At 37.5% G+C, this 18702-nt stretch overlaps 1 protein-coding gene across 3 annotated transcripts; it reads left to right on the forward strand.

Annotated features, from left to right (window-relative positions):
- Positions 1-7891: 7891 nt before the first annotated feature.
- Positions 7892-18418, forward strand: KLHL26 (kelch like family member 26). 3 transcript variants are annotated; one of them, XM_072405046.1, is made up of 3 exons: positions 7894-7947; positions 13164-13340; positions 15532-18418. In XM_072405046.1, exons 1-3 carry the CDS (start codon positions 7901-7903, stop codon positions 17120-17122), a joined length of 1815 nt encoding a protein of 604 aa, XP_072261147.1. In that variant the 5' UTR covers positions 7894-7900; the 3' UTR covers positions 17123-18418. The 3 variants fall into 3 exon arrangements, with proteins under 3 accessions (XP_072261148.1, XP_072261147.1, XP_072261149.1); XM_072405047.1 differs by lacking the exon at positions 13164-13340 and having other exon boundaries at positions 7892-7947; XM_072405048.1 differs by lacking the exon at positions 7894-7947 and having other exon boundaries at positions 13219-13344.
- The last annotated feature ends 284 nt before the right edge of the window (positions 18419-18702 follow it).

Below are 18702 nucleotides of genomic sequence, written 5' to 3' on the forward strand. Positions count from 1 at the left end.
TTAAAGCGAGTAATGATAGGTAATCTTGTGTTACTTTGTGTATTGGATGGTTTGAAAATTAGATCAGTTCTATTGGTGTGCAATACACGTTGATATGTTCCTTTGAGCAGTTTCCTGCTATAGCATCTTTCTAAAAGTCTGTTTGTGAGTGCTTTTGCTTCAATTTTAAACATTGGTTCGGAAGTACAGTTTCTCCAGAGTCTGAGCATATGAACACATATATGCAATCAAAAATGGCAAAATGACAACTCCAATCAGTTATCATAAATTTGACACTCATAGTATTACTTTTTCCGCCCTTGAACTAGTACCCTCAAATCCAAGGGGGGGGGGACAAACCATTCCTTTGATTACCAATCACTATGGGAAATTTTTTTTTTCACATAAAATAACACTAAAATATGTATTATATATGTATGTAATATGCATAACATGTTTTGGCATTAATATGCATTTTTGGTCCCTGTATACTTCGGAACTGTACCAACTTATTACTATTTATATTCACTTATTTGATTACGTGTTTATATTTGGTTCTTATGTATCTGAACTGTATCAACCTGATTATTATGTATTTATTTGTACACTAATCAATGATCTTTACACAAATACCCTGCACTCCTGAGTGATTTCTCTTACACGGATTACCCCTGAAGAAGCTAATGGATGAAAAGCGTTGCGTATAAAACTGGTTACTTTGAATCGACACTTGTCTACAGAAATACAAGATATTAGTAGATATGTGTTTACATAGGTAAATGACCTATGTATAGCGCCCTCTAGGGCCCAACTGTACTGCTTTGGACCACAACCTGCTATGGTAGCCCACAAGTACTGTAATTGTATTGTTGTTTATGAACCGTATCACTCATATCAATACATATTTGTTTTGTTTGTTTTGCCAAAAGACCCTTTCTTTCTCGCCTATTTCATATAATACACATCTGGAATATGCAGTCCAGTTTTAAACACCAGTTCACAAAAAGGATATTGTGGATTTGGAGAAAGTGTAGAGAAGAGAAGTAGTAGAGAAGAGCAACTAAACTAATACTAGGAATAGAGTAGTTCAGCTATGAGCAGAGATTACCTGTACTGTATCACTTATATCAATACATATTTGTTTTGTTTGTTTTGCCAAAAGACCCTTTCTTTCCTGCCTATTTCATATATTATTGATCACTAAAGGGTTGGGACACGGTCCTCAAGGACATAGAATCTATTTTGACTTTAATACCACCACCTACCCTCTAATTTTCCAGATGTGGTCTGACCACTGCTTTAAACAGGGGCTGGATTATGTCTCCATCTCTGCAGTCTATTCCTCTTTTAATAAAAGAAAGTACTTTGCTAGCTTTAGATATTGTAGTTTGGCATTGCATGCTATTATAAAGTCTATGAACTACTAGAACCCCCATATCTTTACCACTTCTGACTCCCCCAAATGTATTCCCCCTAGACAGTATGAAGCATGCATGTCGTTAGCCCTCAAGTGCATACCTTTACATTTATATACAATATTAAATGTCATTTGCCACTTAGCTTCCCAATCAAACATTATATCCAGGTCTGCTTGTATAATATAGACATCCTGTATGGACTTAATTCCATTACAATGTTTGGTGTCATCTGCAAACACAGAAATGGTACTTTTAATCTCAAACTTTATATCATTTATAAAGTTGTTAAACAGTAAAGGTCCCAACACTAAACCCTGGGGTACACCCCTATTAACCTTAGACCATTCAGAGTATGAATCATTATTCACTACTCTCTGAATGTGGTCTTTAAGCCAGTTCTCTATCAATTTACAGATTGAATTTTCTAAACCTTTGACCTATAGATAACTTGCATAATAACGGTCTATGAGTTATAGTACACTATATTAAGTGCTATCCCGCTGTCTACCTGTTTACTTCCTCAAAAAAAGAGAGTACATATGTTTGACAACTTCTGTCTTTCTTGAATCCATGCTATCACTTATAATTATTAAAAATTATTATTTTCTAGCAGAAACTCTTCTGTGTGGCTTTTTATCAAACTCTCTAGGACCTTTCCAACTATGACTTTGCTCCCTTTTTAAACATAGGAACCACATTGACATTACGCCAATCCTATTGGCATTATCCCAGTGATTATAGAGTCTCTGAAAATTAGAAACAATGAGAACACAAGGATGCAATTCATCACGACCTGGTGCTTTGTCAACCCAACAATTTGACCCATTGTGGCTCATATAAGGCAGTGGCATTGCTATTGGCAATCTGGACTTGCGCTCTGCACTTTTCTGTTGTGTACACAGAGCTAAAAAAAAGTGTTTAGTAAATCCGCCTTTTCTTTATACACAAAGATGCAAAGATTCTAGATCCTAAAAAGAAACGCTTCCTTGTATTGTTGTGAATAAAAAAGTGCTTTGTCAGACTTCCAAAATCTATGCGACCATGAAATTATTAAAAATGTTCAATTTCCAATTTTTTTTTTACATAGTTCATTAAGATGTATTAGCAGTTCACGTTAGAAAATGATCAAATAATGTATTCTGCATTATTGGCCTACAATCTTACTCTCTCCCGATTAACAGCTCTCAAGCTTTGTATCCAATGTCCAAACAAAAATAAAGCAGTGGGACGCATTTTTTAAACGAGCACATTACAGCAGAAAAGACATGCCCGAGATGTTTTTTGTTATACAATACTTTTTCATGAGGCTTTTGGACTTGGACTTACTATATACGAGGGGGTGCTGAGAAGTTCCTGGCTTTGCCCTTTTCCAGATGAAAAAGAAAAATGAGTGTCGTGGCTTATCACAGCCTAATATCTTAGTATGTAACTGTGCAAATATCATGTTTTTGCGATTCTTAATACTGTTTTTTCTTTTAGTGAGAAGCTGTGATGGCATAGGCACAAGCAAGTTTCACAGTTACGGGCTGTCATTAAACTTTTGTTTCTACAGGGAAAGTCAGCAAAGGACATTCACACTGAGATGTCACAAACACTGGGAGAAAAGTGTCCTTACTACAGCACTGTCAAAACCTGGATATCTTGTTTCAAGACTTTTCACAGTTGAAGATGAGCCCCGCAGTGGGCGCCCCCCAACCTCAACTGACCCGGCAACCTGTGATGCTGTCCATGAGCTGATTATTGAGGACCGGCGAATATCCGCAAAAAAGATAACTCAGATACTTGACATCTCACGGGAGCATGTTGGGTTTGGTATTGCCACTATCCTAGACAAGTGCAGGCTTTCAGCAAAGTGGTTGCAGAAATGTTTGAACAGTGATTAGAAGAAGGAATGAGTTGAAGCATCCAAAGCCGTTTTGACCCATTTTGAAGCTGCACAGGAAGTTTTTTGCTAGGTTAGTGACAGAGGATGAAACCTGGCTCCACATCAATAATCGTGAAACCAAGGCACAGTCAAAGTAATGGCGCCACAGCGGGTCCCTGTGGCCCAAGATTTTCCAAACCCAGAAATCGACCCAAAAAGTCATGGCATCCGTTTTCTGGGACAAAGACAGTATTCTGTTGGTGGACTACCTACCTCAGGGCTCTAGTATCACTGGACAGTATTATGCTAACCTCCTGGACCAGCTGAAGGAGGCAATTAAGATGAAACACAGTGGAAAGTTGACCAAAGGAATCCTTTTTTTGCAGGACAATGCACATGCGCACACGTCCAACGTTGTGGCTGCCAAATTGAACACCCTGGGTTTCCAATTGGTCCACCATCCCCCCTACTCACCTGACCTGGCCCCTTCAGGCTATTATCTGTTCCCGAATTTGAAGAAACACCTGAAATGGCAACGTTTTGAGTACAATTCTGATGTCAAAGATGCTGCTGAGCTGGTTTGTGTCCCAACCAAAGGACTTTTATTTATACCGTCTAGAAAAGCTGCAACTACGCTGTACCAAGTGCATTAGTCTCAATGCACTGGAATATGTTCAATAAATGTGTTATTTCATAACTCTGGCTCTCTTCTTTCTGGGCAAAGCCAGGAACTTCTCAGCACCCCCTCCTATGCATACTACTGTGTGAGTTTCTTATGAATGGAACAATATTGCAAGTCATATCAGATCCCAATGTACCATTCTCACAGCCTGTTGCTTCCTAAACTGTTGCTAAACTTTGGTAGAAGGCACAAAGGCACTGGTATATTCTTGTGCCACTAAACTGTAAAGAAAAAAACACTTTATTGCTTACTTAGGGTTAAATGCATACAATTTCCCTTTACATTGTGTATTGAGTAAATTCTATGACAATGTATATCCCTATGATAAATAATCAATTTCTGTGCTACTACTGAAAGAAAAGAAGAAAACAGTCTTTTCAATATAGGCAGCGTTGTCAAAGCAACAGCAGGGTTGCTGTCCTTGGAAAGGAGGAAGACAATCTGTATGGTAAAACATTCTCATGCATTATAAGAAGTAAGATACCCATGGTTCATCCATTTCTAATTTGAATCCATATTAATAAGTTAGCACCTGCTAAGCATAGGCATAAGTTACAAAAAAATACTTCAGGCTGCATGTTAACCATGTTTGAATATATTTATTTTGATCTATAAAGAATAGAGAGAACATATACATCTTGTGCTTTTGTAGAACACCTTTTTGTGCAAATAAATCTTTTTGAAAACAAGGGCATATCGTGTTATAGTGGTATTTGTTATAGTTAAATAAATTATAATGCATTATGTGTATATGTTATGGACTATTCTACATCACTGAAACTTTTACTGAACTTTATAGCCTACCTTGTACCCACAGCAAAACTTACCTGCATTACCTACTTAAAAAGACTCCATCGGCAAAAATCAATACATAGCAGCAGCCTCCAAATCTCTTTTCTGGTTGATCCCAGGCTCTTCTGACATCACCTGGTGGTACTATATAGGTATGCTGCTACTTTTCTTGATCCCCTCATACACTTTTTTTGATCCATCACTTATTGGTTGTGTTAGAGATTATTAGAGATGTTTGCAATGAGTGGATAAATAAATAAATGACAACACAAATGTGCATTTTAATACATACTCTATGAGGAGATAATATTTAATTTTTCATTTGGACCTGCACATTCAAAAACGACGAAAAAAAGCATGTAAATGATGAATTTTCAAAGTGCTGCCCAGCCTTTTCTCTTCTTATGTAACCGCCCTTTTGTGGAATAAAAAAAGGATGTTTCTCGTAACTTCTGGAAAGACCTTCAGGGACCAAATTGTATGGACAAGCTGGACTGCAAGTACCCCACGATTGGTATCTTTTTTTAACAAAAAGCAGGTAACACTGGTAATAGTAAACACTTGAATGGCAGGTTGAGGTGTTGCACTGAAAATTTGATGCCTTCTGAAACACAAGTCTCTTCTAGCCATTTGTGAACAGAGATCTAGCAATGGCTTCCTCTTTCCTGTCACTAAGATCTTTAAAGATGGTGTAATTCTCCACTGGATTAAGTGTGGCCTTGATTAAACAAGTCACGAAAAAATTATGTATAGAAAATGTGGCATATATACAATAATATATGTAGGTCTGGTTATAACTTTAATTACTTTATTAAAAATATATTTTAGTTAAGGTTTTTTTTCCCCTATATTTATATTTTTGCATTTTACTCACTTTTCTTGTATGTATGCTGTTTTCAGTCCTATTGTTTTTGTGTTGTGGTATGTATTAGTTTTGCTGTGTTTGTACAGATTACAAATAAACAACATAATAAAGAGCAGAATACTCTATTAGTTTATCATTTTTTGTATAATGGTGTTATATAGCCATGGTACTACATACATATAATATTTGTTTTCCAAAATCATGTAATAGGATGGTAGTTTGCTTACATAACGTTACCATTCCAAGAAAGTGCTGTGCAGGGAGCCAGCACTGACACCGGGCTCAGTACACAGCACTTTCTTGGAATCAGAGTGGTCCATGCGGTCCCGCATAGCACACGCCCACTACAAACGTGGGGGATTCCCTACACAGACACACACACGGGCCACAGAATATTGTTTTTGACAGGGAATCCCTCACGTGACTCTGGTGGGCGTGTGCTGAGCGGGACCTACGCAGATTACGCCCACAATAACGCTGAGTATGTGCTCCGTACGGAGCCTGCATTGACACTGGGTTGGTACAACACTGCCCCCATTCCTATATATGGCATACTTTCCCTGTTACGGAGAAGCTATCAGGTCAGGCAGGGTGTACAGACGGATCTGCTGCAGATCAGGTAGATGTGTAGAATTGTTTCTGACTGTGTAGAATCTCCCACATTTAATTCAGCAAAATTTCACCCTCCACATCCCAAAATTAACAAATAGTAGAAAAAGGAAAAATGAGGGACTTTAAAGAATATATATATATATATATATATATATATACACATATACACATGATTATGTTGGTCAAGTAAATAACAGTTATTAAATTCAACAATACCAGTAAAATTGATATTTTTTATTATAAATATTTAAAACAAGCGATAATACAGCAAGACATGCAAACCATGAATGTGCATGAATCATCTTCTACATGTTTTGTGGATCTGGTCCACTTCTTCAGGAGGATATTTGTCCCTATAGTTAAAAACCATACCACGTATAATTTCAAAATTGCATACAAAGAATAAACATTCAATCACATAGTACCATAATCCCCAAAAAATTAAACATACAATTTTATTACTTACATTCAAAATCATGAGAAAACTCCCCTCTTGAAGAAGTGGACCAGATCCACATAAGGCATAGAGGATGATTCATGCACATGTGGTTTGCATTTCTTGCTGTTTTATTGCTTGTTTTTAATATTATTATTAAAATTTTCAATGTTACTGGTATTGTTGAATTTTACAACTGTTAGTTACTAGGCAACATAATCATGTGTGAGTGTGTGTATATATATATATATATATATATATATATAAATATGTATATAGTAAAACACAAATAAACAAATAAACTTTTATGGTGCTTGGCATGAGAAGAGTGACCAAGCTTGGCAGTGTACGTTTGACCAGACCCCCTAAAAAAATGTCAGGGTACAAAAGGAAAACCTATGCATCTATTTTGGGAGAGTGGTTTTGGTAAAACTTGTTTATATTTATTTGTGTTTTTTGAAAATAAATGAAAAGTATGCAATTTGCAATAAAAAATTCATAAAATGGTTCATTCGCATTTAACATCAATGGTTCAAAGAATGTTGGGCTGAATGGTCGGCCCCCAAACATTTTCACCTCACCAAATCTGGCCCTCTTTGCAAAAAGTTTGGACACCCCTGCCTTTAATGAACACCAACACATGACAGAAAAGAAAGCAATGCAGAGATCTGCAGCCAAGGATTTGGGGAATTTATGCATGCAAATATGGAAGTGACAACATTATTGCAGCTTGTCCCTTCTGCAATAGAGAACCAGCCTGCTCACATTTTATTTATTACATTTAGTTCCACTTTAATTTCAAGGTTTCTACATCACAAATGTACCCACATTTGTTCATTAAAATGAGGGTGCTCACTTTTGAATGGCACCCAAACGCACCTGTGTTGCGTCATGTACCATCACACAATAAAACTCCGGTGTGCTTTGTAGTGCGTTGAGGTGCTTTGGTATCCACTAATAGGTGAAACCTAATAAGCACACAGCCCCACTCACAAATCTAATTGGGCCCTAAAAACAACACCATGGTTCTCTCCTTTTTCCATGCCCATAAACAGAACACTGTGCCTAAGTTATCATACACCAGAGTAGAGCCCAGGTCAAACAAAACTTGCTTAATAACTAACAACACCCCTACACATGATAGATAACTCGGTTTCTGTGTGTTGTGATCAGTGAGGCTGCCAAGCTGTTTGTGTCCCTTCTCTTGCTGCTGTCTCTTTAATGCCTTTTAACCTGAGCCGGCCCCGGGAAGATGGCGGAGTCCGGTGGAGGAGAGTTTAGCTGTCTCGGGCACAGCAGGTGAGCACGCATACCGGGGAGGGGGGCAGCAAGCCGTTGTTCCTTCGAACACATTAGCCCCTCTGCCTTGCCGTACTATCCCTCTTTGTAGTCGAGGAGGCTGGTAATAGACTCCGGGGCTGGAGCAGTGAGCAGGCCTCAGAAGAGGGGTGTGGAGCGCTGCGAGCTGCTAAACTTTCACCTTTCTCCTCAGTATTCACCGCCTGTGTGCAGCTCTACACCTCCACGTCTGCTGTCACTCCTGTCACAACTAATACTCTATTTTCCGTATGGTAGGGGTCAATGTGTGGGAGCTCATTCCAGAAAGTAGCACATATTAAAAAGATTGTCGTGTTACAGAGTTTCCATATGTTCCTATTCTATAATCAAATCTTCCTGTTCCTCATTCCTTCCCACATGACCCTCTAATAGATTTCTAGAAGAAAGTGCCAAACTTGTCATATTGCATTAAAACCTTCATAATTTTCACATTATTCTATCAGTTATACTTAAAAGTGGAATTAAACTAAAAACAAAAAAAAATACACTTACATGCGCAGGTGTGAGATCGGTGACGTAGAGGTTCACACTGCGCATGCATGACATTGTCATCTCTTTCCCCTAGGAGGAAAAATCCCCCTTCTGCACATCCCCGAGATCAGGGCAGCAGCATGACATAGGTATCCCGGGAGGCTGTGCGCACCATTACGGCGATCACAGCTTAAAGGGGCAGTGCTGCACCCTTTTTCAAAAAAAGGGTGTCTCCCTCTTTATGTAAAGTAAAAATATTGATTTAAGGTACTCTTTTAATTGGGAACTTTAATGTAGAAACTTGTGAGAAAGCATTCTTTTTTTTTTATTGTAATTGCAGAAGAGACAAACCATGAGATGTATTTAAAAAGGTGCCGGATGCTGGTCACCAGAAGAGTGCTTGTTAATAAACGGCACAATTGTCATCATAGAAAATAATCTTTTACCATTTAAGCATACCTATACTTGCTGTTGTGGAGCTCTTGTAGTTTGTGTACACTAAAGGTGCAGTGCTGAACATGGAAAAGAGTCGGTACTATGCTGTGCACATGGAGAATACTTCAGAACACGCTGTGGCTGGTTTCTCATCTGTGCATTGCAGTAGGGTACACGTTACAACAATGCACAGCAATACCTAAGCACAATGAAGCAGTGCCCTATGCACCAATGCACCTGTGTAATTCACTGCCATGCATTGTGGTGCCCACAATCTGCAAAAGTGGTGCAGGTCTGAATAAAGGTGCATTGGCAACCAATGAAGTCTTAACATACAGAAGAAGGTACCACATTAAAACAGATGTGTTTTTAGCCTGTGGTGTGTCCCTCCTTGCTGATACAGTCATGTATACAAGTAAGTTCACGCCATGGAAGTTGTTGAAGTTTTCAGCATTTTTGAAGAAGTAACACTGCACACATCACACTGCACACAGCACAACATAGCAGACAGCACAACACAGCACACATCACAACACTGCACAGATCACATCACACAGCACATCACAACACTGCACACAACACAGCTCACATCACATAGCACAACACTGCACACAACACATCACAACACAGCCCCCCCCCAACTATGCCATGTAAAACATAAAGAAGAAACAGACAGGCCCTGCAATTCTGCGGTGTAAAACACAAAGATGAAACACAGCCCCCTCAATTATGCGGTGTAAAACACAAAGAAGAAACTTACCTGGAATCTCCCACGTTTAATTCAGCAAAATTACACCTGCCACATCCCAAAATTAACAAATAGTATAAAAAGGAAAAATTTGGGACTCTAAAGGCAGTATATATATATATATATATATATATATATATATATATACACATATACACATATATATACACACACACACCTATGATTATGTTGCCGAGTAACTAACAGTTGTAAATTTAAACAATACCAGTAACATTGACATTTTTTAATATAAATGTTGAAAACAAGCGATCCAGCTTCCCCTGCATATGCTGGGATAAATTAACTCAATTATCAAGTTGGCTGAAGATAGCAAGAAGAAACAAAATATATATACAGTTAGGTCTATAAATATTTGGACAGAGACAACTTTTTTCTAATTTTGGTTCTGTACATTACCACAATTAATTTTAAATGAAACAACTCAGATGCAGTTGAGCTGCAGACTTTCAGCTTTAATTCAGTGGGTTGATCAAAAAGATTGCATAGAAACGTGAGGAACTAAAGTCTTTTTTTACACAATCACTTCATTTCAGGGGCTCAAAAGTAATTGGACAATTGACTCAAAGGCTATTTCATGGGCTGTTGTGGGCAATTCTTCGTTATGTCATTATCAATTAAGCAGATAAAAGGCCTGAAGTTGATTTGAGGGGGTTTCTTGTATGTGGAAGATTTTGCCCTATACTGCAATAACAGAAAAAAAATCTGAGAAATTGCTACAATATTAGGAGTGGCAAAATCTACAGTTTGGTACATCATGAGAAAGAAACAAAGAACTTGTGAACTCTGCAACGCCAAAAGACCTGGACATCCACAGAAGACAACAGTGGTGGATGATCGCAGAATCATAAGCCTCAAGAATAGAAAGGTTAGATTGGACTTTGCTCAAAAACATCTAAAAAAGCAAGCACAGTTCTGGAAAAACATTCTTTGGACAAATGAAATCAAGATCAACCTTTTACCAGAATAATGGTAAGAAAAAAGTATGGAAAAGCCGTGGAACAGCTCATGATCCAAAGCATACCACATTATCTGTAAAACTTGGCGGAGGCAGTGGGATGGCTTGGGCGTGCATGGCTGCCACTGGCATTACGCCTCCCTCCTGGAGAGTGTTGTTCACTTGGTTGGCTGTTGTGAAGGGGTTTCTCTTCACCATGGTAAAATCAACTCCAGGCCTTTTATCTGCTTAATTGATAATGACATAATGAAGGAATTGCCCACATCAGCCCATAAAATAGCCTTGGAGTCAATTGTCCAATTACTTTTGAGCCCCTGAAATGAAGTGATTGTGTAAAAAAAAAAAAGGCTTTATTTCCTCACATTTTTATGAAATCTTTGTGATCAACCCACTGAATTAAAGCTGAAAGTCTGCTGTTCAACTGCATCTGAGTTGTTTCATTTAAAAATTCATTGTGGTAATGTACAGAACCAAAATTAGAAAAAAGTTGTCTCTGTCCAAATATTTATGGACCTAACTGTATATGATCTAAGAGTGCTTAATGACTTCTGCCAGCACTGATGTACTGTGAAATAGGGTGAATTGTGTTTTTACACAGATCACATTACTTTGGGGCACAGAGAGGTAAGATAACAATATGAGAAACAAGGTGTTTAGGGGATATGTTTTTAAGTATGTTATGCCAGACTGTAATTCTGCTCCAATAAAATAATTGCAACTGTAACAAATGATCTTTAATATATATGGGATGGCCTGAAGGAATAATGAAAACATCTATAATTTTCTAAGGCTGCAGACTTGGGTAGGACTGTAAAATGACAATTTAGTGCTGCTAAAAGAAAAAAAGACTGAGCTGACCCAGACCAAGCCAGTTAATAAAGATTTTACATTTACACTTATAGTTTACTGTGTTTTATGTCATTATGCTGCTGATGTTGAATCCTGGGGTTTGGGTTGTTGAGGGTACAAAAAAACAAAGTTACCAGGCAATACATGTATATACTTGCTTTCTCTTGACAGTGGATGACAGAACATAGGTAAGTACTGCTGGTAAGTAGCTTCAAATAGGATAAAATGTAGATCTCACGTAAAGGGCCTAATTTATTAATGTTCCCCAAGGCTGGAGAGGAGGATACAGTTTCATCAGTGAAGCTGGGTGATCCAGCAAATCTGGAATAGATTTTTTCAAAGTAATTTGCTTGCAAATGTTTTGAATCCTGGACCACATTATTATTATTAATATTATTATTAATAAACAGGATTTATATAGCGCCAACATATTACGCAGCGCTGTACATTAAATAGGGATTGCAAATGACAGACTAATACAGACAGTGATACAGGAGAAGAGGACCCTGCCCTGAAGAGCTTACAATCTAGTAGGTGGGGGAATTTCACACACAATAGGATGGGCGATATGTAGTGGTGGGAAGTAGTGATGGTTTCAAATGACAGAAGAAGATGGGTAGGCAAGTTTGAAAAAATGGGTTTTGAGCACTCTTTTAAATGAGCATAAAGTACACATCCATTACAGGTTTGCTGGATCATCCAGTTTCACTGATAAAAATGTATCTTCTCCAACCTTGGGGAACTTTATTAAATCAGGCCCAAAGACGCACATGTCCCGCCTCAACTAAAAACTTAATTTTTTCCTACGAATCTTAGGTGCTCTCTTATTCTGTAAATAGTCACATCTCATCCACCTATTGCATACCATATACTATTAGCTCTTAGATTGTAAGCTCATTTGGGCAGCACATTCTTCTCCTCATAAGTTGTATTGTTATGCATTGTAATGAAAGTGTATTGGTATGTAATCTGCAACCCCTATTTATCATGCTGTATTGTGTAATATATAGGCATCTTGTAAATATATAGTAATTGTACCAATTTTTAGTAGAAAAAAGTCAGGTTCTTTATCTGCTGCAGAATTAAAATTGGTTCACTCATTCATATAAACATTTACCAGCCCAGTAAAATGTCGAATTGTGTTCACATCCTGGTAAAAACATCTATCTAAGGAAAAGAACAGTAAAAATGCAGAATTGCAAAAAAAAATCAACATTTTTAGGTAATTATACGAATATTGCTATATTGTAGAGTTTAGTGGGATTTTACAAATAGTCTTGACGCACTTTAGCTAACTGTAGCCCAGAAGCCTATTGGTAATATTTGTAATATATGATGTGTTGTGGATATAATGAGCTACTCTGGTCTTAACTAATGTAATTCCACAATAGACATACATATTCATTTATTGCAAATAGGTACAGGTGCTGGAAACTACATTTTGATAATGACTATAGGTATCTCTTCAACTTGCTCTTACGACTGACAAACAATTCCAGAAAATGTTAACATTTTACTGTGGTTTCTTATCCTTTTCCCTTATGCAGGTATTATTTATTTGTTTTAAGAACACATATGTTAGAACTCATGATGTGCACACTTAGGTTCTAGCTTTTTCATCTTACTGATTCTTACAGAGTTCATACTGTATCCTCACATTTCTTACAAAAACTTATTGTAACTTTCCTAATGTTTTAGGATGGTTGACAGTGGCATGAAATGCACTTTTTCTGCTTCTGGTCACAGCACAGCTCTCCTTCAGGGACTAAGTGCTCTGCGTGATCAAGGTCACCTACTTGATGTCATTCTTACACTAAACAATGATGTTTTCCATGTCCACAAAGTAGTCTTAGCTGCTTGCAGCGACTATTTTCGGTAGGTGTGTTTGTGTGCTTTTGACTACCATTTTATCACTATATGTTAATGTATACTATTCTAACACTTCACAAGACAAAAAAATATAGAAATGTGAATGACTTTTTAAAAATAACATCACAAATTAATACAGTGACAGTATCAGCCAGTACTGTTATTGTGAAATGTATATCTGTGAAGTTAGTTTATTATTTGTACATAGTTCATACTTTGTTCAGACTGGCGATGGGAGCAGGCATTATGCCACCGCTGCAATGGTTACTAGACAGAACAGGTTTGAACATTTTACGTTGGGGCAGCTGGTGGAACCCCCTGTTCATTCTATATGGGCTTCCACAGGAGACACGATATATATAGAATCTCACCAAGGGAAGTGGTTCACGTTTGAAGAAGCAGTAATACACTTTAACCTCACCCACAGTCTGCACAAAGCCTTCAGACATTTTAAAGCAAAATATTTTAATTTTTATAAAGCAAAAAATGTGAGATTGGTTTATTGATTTGATTATAAACAGATATATACTAATATGCATGGTCAAACTGGAGTTTAGCATTTAGTAAACCCAAAGTGTTTAAAAGTATCCATAATCCATAACAAAGTTAACCAAGGATAGTTGCTTAAAGCCACTAGCAACTAAGGTAAGCTCTTTCCATATCTTGTGAATGAACACAAGACCCTTATGAAAAGAGTCACAAAAGTGTACACCCAGATCAAATCAGTTTGTTTAAAACGCCTACACGTAATGTAAACAAGTCAAATATTTGAATAGATTAAAAAATGTTTTTCAGTGAGATTGGATTTTTTTTTATTACTGTCAGGAAATATGAAAATATTTCAGAATACTTTCCTCTAAACTGAGCATTGCATTAATGTTTTGTAATTTCATATCCAGCCAGTAGGTGATGTTTAAGGCTGGTTTTCCTATGATTGCAATAATAATTTTATTTGCTTTGATTAGAAAAGCATGTTTTTAATAAATTAAAAAGTTAAAGCGCTTATAATGATACAACTGGGAGAGTCATAACCTGCTTTGTTCAGAGCAGTTATATGAGTTTAGAAGGGAGATGGAAAGCAATCATTTCCACTATTGAGAATAAGACATGCAAACTCACAAATAACATACAGACATTCACACATGCATCATTTTTTATAAGAAAATTTTGGTCCTTCTGAAATCTTCTTGGATGATAATAAATTACTCTTAGCTCATTGAAAAAAAATTATATTTGTTCTTGTAACTTGAGTTAAACAAGAACTCCAGGAAGACCCTGTTTCCATCTAATTTAATATTACAAAAAAGCAAACAAACAATAATTAAATATCAATATGAGCTTACTGTTTTAGGACCCTGGTGGATTAAACATAAGATACATAAAAAATGCTCCCCTATTTCTACATAGGTCTCATAGAAAAATAGATGATACTCTATATCCTGTAATTCTCCAAAGACCTGATTTGTTTCCTTTTTAGCATCAACAAAATTTACACAGAACAACCGAGGCTAATGAACCTAGTAACTCTATGACCTTGTTTTCTAAAGAGGAGCCATGACGTGTTTGCCAACTGTTTATTGTGGCTCTGGTGTTTGACACTAGAGCTTGTTTGCATAAAAAAGACGTTGGCAGTTTTATGTATAACAAAACTAAAATATATTTACACATATCAGCAAACACATTCAATTTTGGCTGAATCTGGAGCTCCTATTTATTACCATGTTGACCTTGTCTCTGCAACTTGAACTATTCACAGCAAGGTAACCCCTACATTTAAATATAACCTCACATTCATAATAAAACACTTCCAATAAAACCTTATATCGTTTGCTCTCTCCCATTTTTTTGGTCACTAGCGCAAAGTGAAACATTTGGTACTTCCAGGTATTTGAGAATAAGTGACTCCCTTCCTTTCCATCCAAGGTGCAGTGATGAGCATCTAAGCAGCCCAAACATTTAACACCTGGAGTTGTCATTAGTCCTTTGCATCTGGGCCCACAATAATAGCGGGTTAAAGGAAAATAAATTTAAGCAGTATGGGTGGATGGAGGCTGCTAGCTGAATCTATTATTTTGTCCTGGATAGCTAAATTCCAAGTTTTTTTATGTTAGCTAACTTTAAAATATTGTAATGAAACCTGACTGAAATATGGATATGTATATTTGTATTTTTTCATTTTTTTATTTTCAATTTAAAGGGCAATGTTTACAGGAGGAATGAGGGAAGCCAGCCAAGATGTCATTGAATTAAAGGGTTTATCTTCTAGAGGTTTACGACATATCATTGACTTTGCCTATACTTCAGAGGTTACACTCGACCTTGACTGTATTCATGATGTCTTGGGAGCTGCAGTGTTTCTTCAAATGGTACCTGTTGTAGAACTTTGTGAAGAGTTCCTGAAGTCTGAAATGAGTGTGGAGACCTGCCTAAATATTGGACAGATGGCTACAACTTTCAGTTTGGCGTCTCTTAAAGAGTCAGTGGATTCTTTCACATTTACGCATTTCCTTAAAATTTCTGAGGAAGAAGAATTTCTCCATTTGCCTTTAGAAAGACTTGTTTTCTTCCTTCAAAGTAATAAACTGAAAAACTGCAAGGAAATAGATTTATTTCGTGCTGCTATCCGTTGGCTGCAGTTTGATTATTCTCGTCGAGCACTGGCTAGCCAAGTTCTTTGTCACATCCGATTTCCACTTATGCAGTCTTCTGAGTTGGTGGATAGTGTGCAGGTTGTGGATATTATGGTGGAGGATGTCCTGTGCCGCCAGTATCTTCTTGAGGCTTTCAACTACCAAATCCTCCCATTCCGACAGCATGAGATGCAGTCTTGTAGGACAGTCATCAGATCAGATGTAGTATCACTTATAACATTTGGTGGAACTCCTTACACCGATAATGACCGAACAGTGAGCAGCAAAGTGTATTACCTGCCTGATGTAAATGCCCGCCAGTTCAAGGAACTTAATGAAATGGACATTGGTTGCAGTCATGCTTGTGTTGCAATCCTGGATAATTTTGTATATGTAGTAGGTGGCCAGCATTTGCAATACCGCAGTGGTGAAGGAGCTGTAGATGTTTGCTCCCGCTATGATCCTCATTTGAATCAATGGCTACGAATACAACCCATGCAGGAGAGCAGAATTCAGTTTCAATTAAATGTCTTATATGGCATGTTGTATGCAGTTGGGGGAAGAAATAGATCAGGCAGTTTGTCCTCTGTGGAAAGATATTGTCCAAAGAAGAACGAATGGACCTACGTTTGTTCACTGAAACGAAGAGCATGGGGTCATGCTGGTGCTACACTTGGGGGTAGGCTGTATATTTCAGGGGGCTATGGAGTGTCTGTTGAGGACAAAAAAGCCTTACATTGCTATGATCCTTCTTTAGACCAATGGGAATTTAAAACTCCAATGAATGAACCAAGAGTTCTTCATGCAATGGTTGGGACAAATCAAAGAATATATGTATTTGGAGGAAGATTGGACCATGTTGACCGATGTTTTGATATTTTAGGTGTGGAGTATTATGTTCCAGAAAATGACACATGGACAACTGTGACGCCAATGAGAACAGGACAGTCTGAAGCTGGCTGCTGCTTGTTGGATAAGAAAATTTATATTGTAGGTGGCTACAACTGGCATTTGAACAATGTAACTAGTATTGTACAGGTGTATAATACAGAAACTGATAAATGGGAAAGGGACTTGCACTTCCCGGAATCTTTTGCTGGTATAGCATGTGCATCTGTTATATTACCACAAGCCTGGACAAAACCTCCAAAAACGTAACATTTTTTTTAGACTTTCCACATGTTTATACTACCCTCCACCTACCCAATCAACATATTTATCCAAACCATGCCCCCTTGAATACCACATTGTATACATGACTTTTACAAGTCATAATTTAGTCGAACATGTCACCTACTATTAATTACTACACAGCCCCTCCTTGAGTTTATTTCATTTAAATTCCCATACTGGAGAGCTTAATCCATACGGCTGTATAGTATATATACTGCATTTCCTGCAAACAAAGTAATGCTGGGACCTGCAACCTCCTCATACTGCCAACTTACCCTTATTTATTTCTTGCATTTTTGCTTGCAATTTGTTTCCTGCCTTGAGACCAGGCTATGCCTTGCTTTCACTGCACTATACACCAGTAAGCTGAGAACATAAGGAAACTTAATCTTTTAAATATCATCCTTTATAAGGTAGCACTAGTCTGAAGCTTACTTCTGCAGACTTTTTTTTGCACCCTCTACTGTTTGGGTATTGATACAGCAAGATCAGTACAGCAAGGTACACGTTTCTATGTATTTGCTAATTTTTAGATTAGGTCACTTCTCCTATACCAGGGGTATCAAACTCTGGCCCGGGGGCCAAATCTGGCCCGGAACATCCTTTTTTTTTGGCCCCCAAAGGAATTCTAAATATGAACTACAGCTGGCCCGCCTCTGCATTGAAATAGCGCCGCTACTACAATTCCCGGCATCACTTGCGTCTATCGACCAGCGGGCTCCCTGCCTATGCATGGCCCTGCATTTGACTGTTTTAAAGACACAAATAATGTCGGGAATTTTAGTATTTTAGCCCTATTTCAATGAAGAGGGAGTTTCAGCGGCGGGCCACTCATAAGAATTATCTCCGCATTGACTGCGTTTGGCATTTCCAGCACTCCCCTCAGCTGTACTTTTCCTTGCTACTTCAAGGCATGGACTTGAATAGTTGGATCTTCATAAAAGAAAAATTGTTATTAATATTGTTTGCCTATGCAAAAAGGTTACTATTAAAATTTACCTTAGAAGGCTACAAATAGCCTTCAATAAATTTGAAGGTTGGCCCACGACTTTGTCCAAGTTTTTGGTTTTGGCCCTTCGTGTATTTGAGTTTGACATCCCTGTCATATACCTAGATATCCCAGTGATTTCATTAGTTAATTTTAGGTACAGAATGTCAATTCTGTCTGCGGTATTAGCAATGTGGCAACAGCATGCTTGTTGTTTTATTTGTGACACATGCACACTGCAATTTCCCTACGAATTCAAATTTATACTGAATATTAAAACACTCCTTACCTTCCTTATTGGGCACTGATTTATGTCATTTTACAACAGAGTGAATTGCTAGTACTTTGGGACTGTTGGTACATTGACCACTGAATACATCAACCTATCTATGCATATGCTTACGTGTTACATGGGGAATAGGAAAAACTGACACACTGTGCATTTACAATCTTTCTACAATGTTTCTATGTGTTATTTCTATCCTTTTTTATATTAAAATTTCTCTGTTATGATTTATATCACACTATCTAAACCATGCTATGCGATGGTTTATAGTTATAGGCAATATTGAAAAAA

Source organism: Pyxicephalus adspersus, chromosome 3, assembly GCF_032062135.1.
Source record: "Pyxicephalus adspersus chromosome 3, UCB_Pads_2.0, whole genome shotgun sequence".
Taxonomy (NCBI): Eukaryota; Metazoa; Chordata; class Amphibia; order Anura; family Pyxicephalidae; genus Pyxicephalus; species Pyxicephalus adspersus.

What these genes read in the sequence shown, in the direction of transcription:
- KLHL26 (XM_072405046.1), top strand. Translation starts at nt 7,901, where the DNA reads ATGGCGGAGTCCGGTGGAGGAGAGTTTAGCTGTCTCGGGCACAGCAG. An exon ending in AGCTGTCTCGGGCACAGCAG is followed by an intron (nt 7,948 to 13,163) that starts GTGAGCACGCAT and finishes CTAATGTTTTAG; the next exon opens with GATGGTTGACAGTGGCATGA. An exon ending in GCTTGCAGCGACTATTTTCG is followed by an intron (nt 13,341 to 15,531) that starts GTAGGTGTGTTT and finishes TTCAATTTAAAG; the next exon opens with GGCAATGTTTACAGGAGGAA.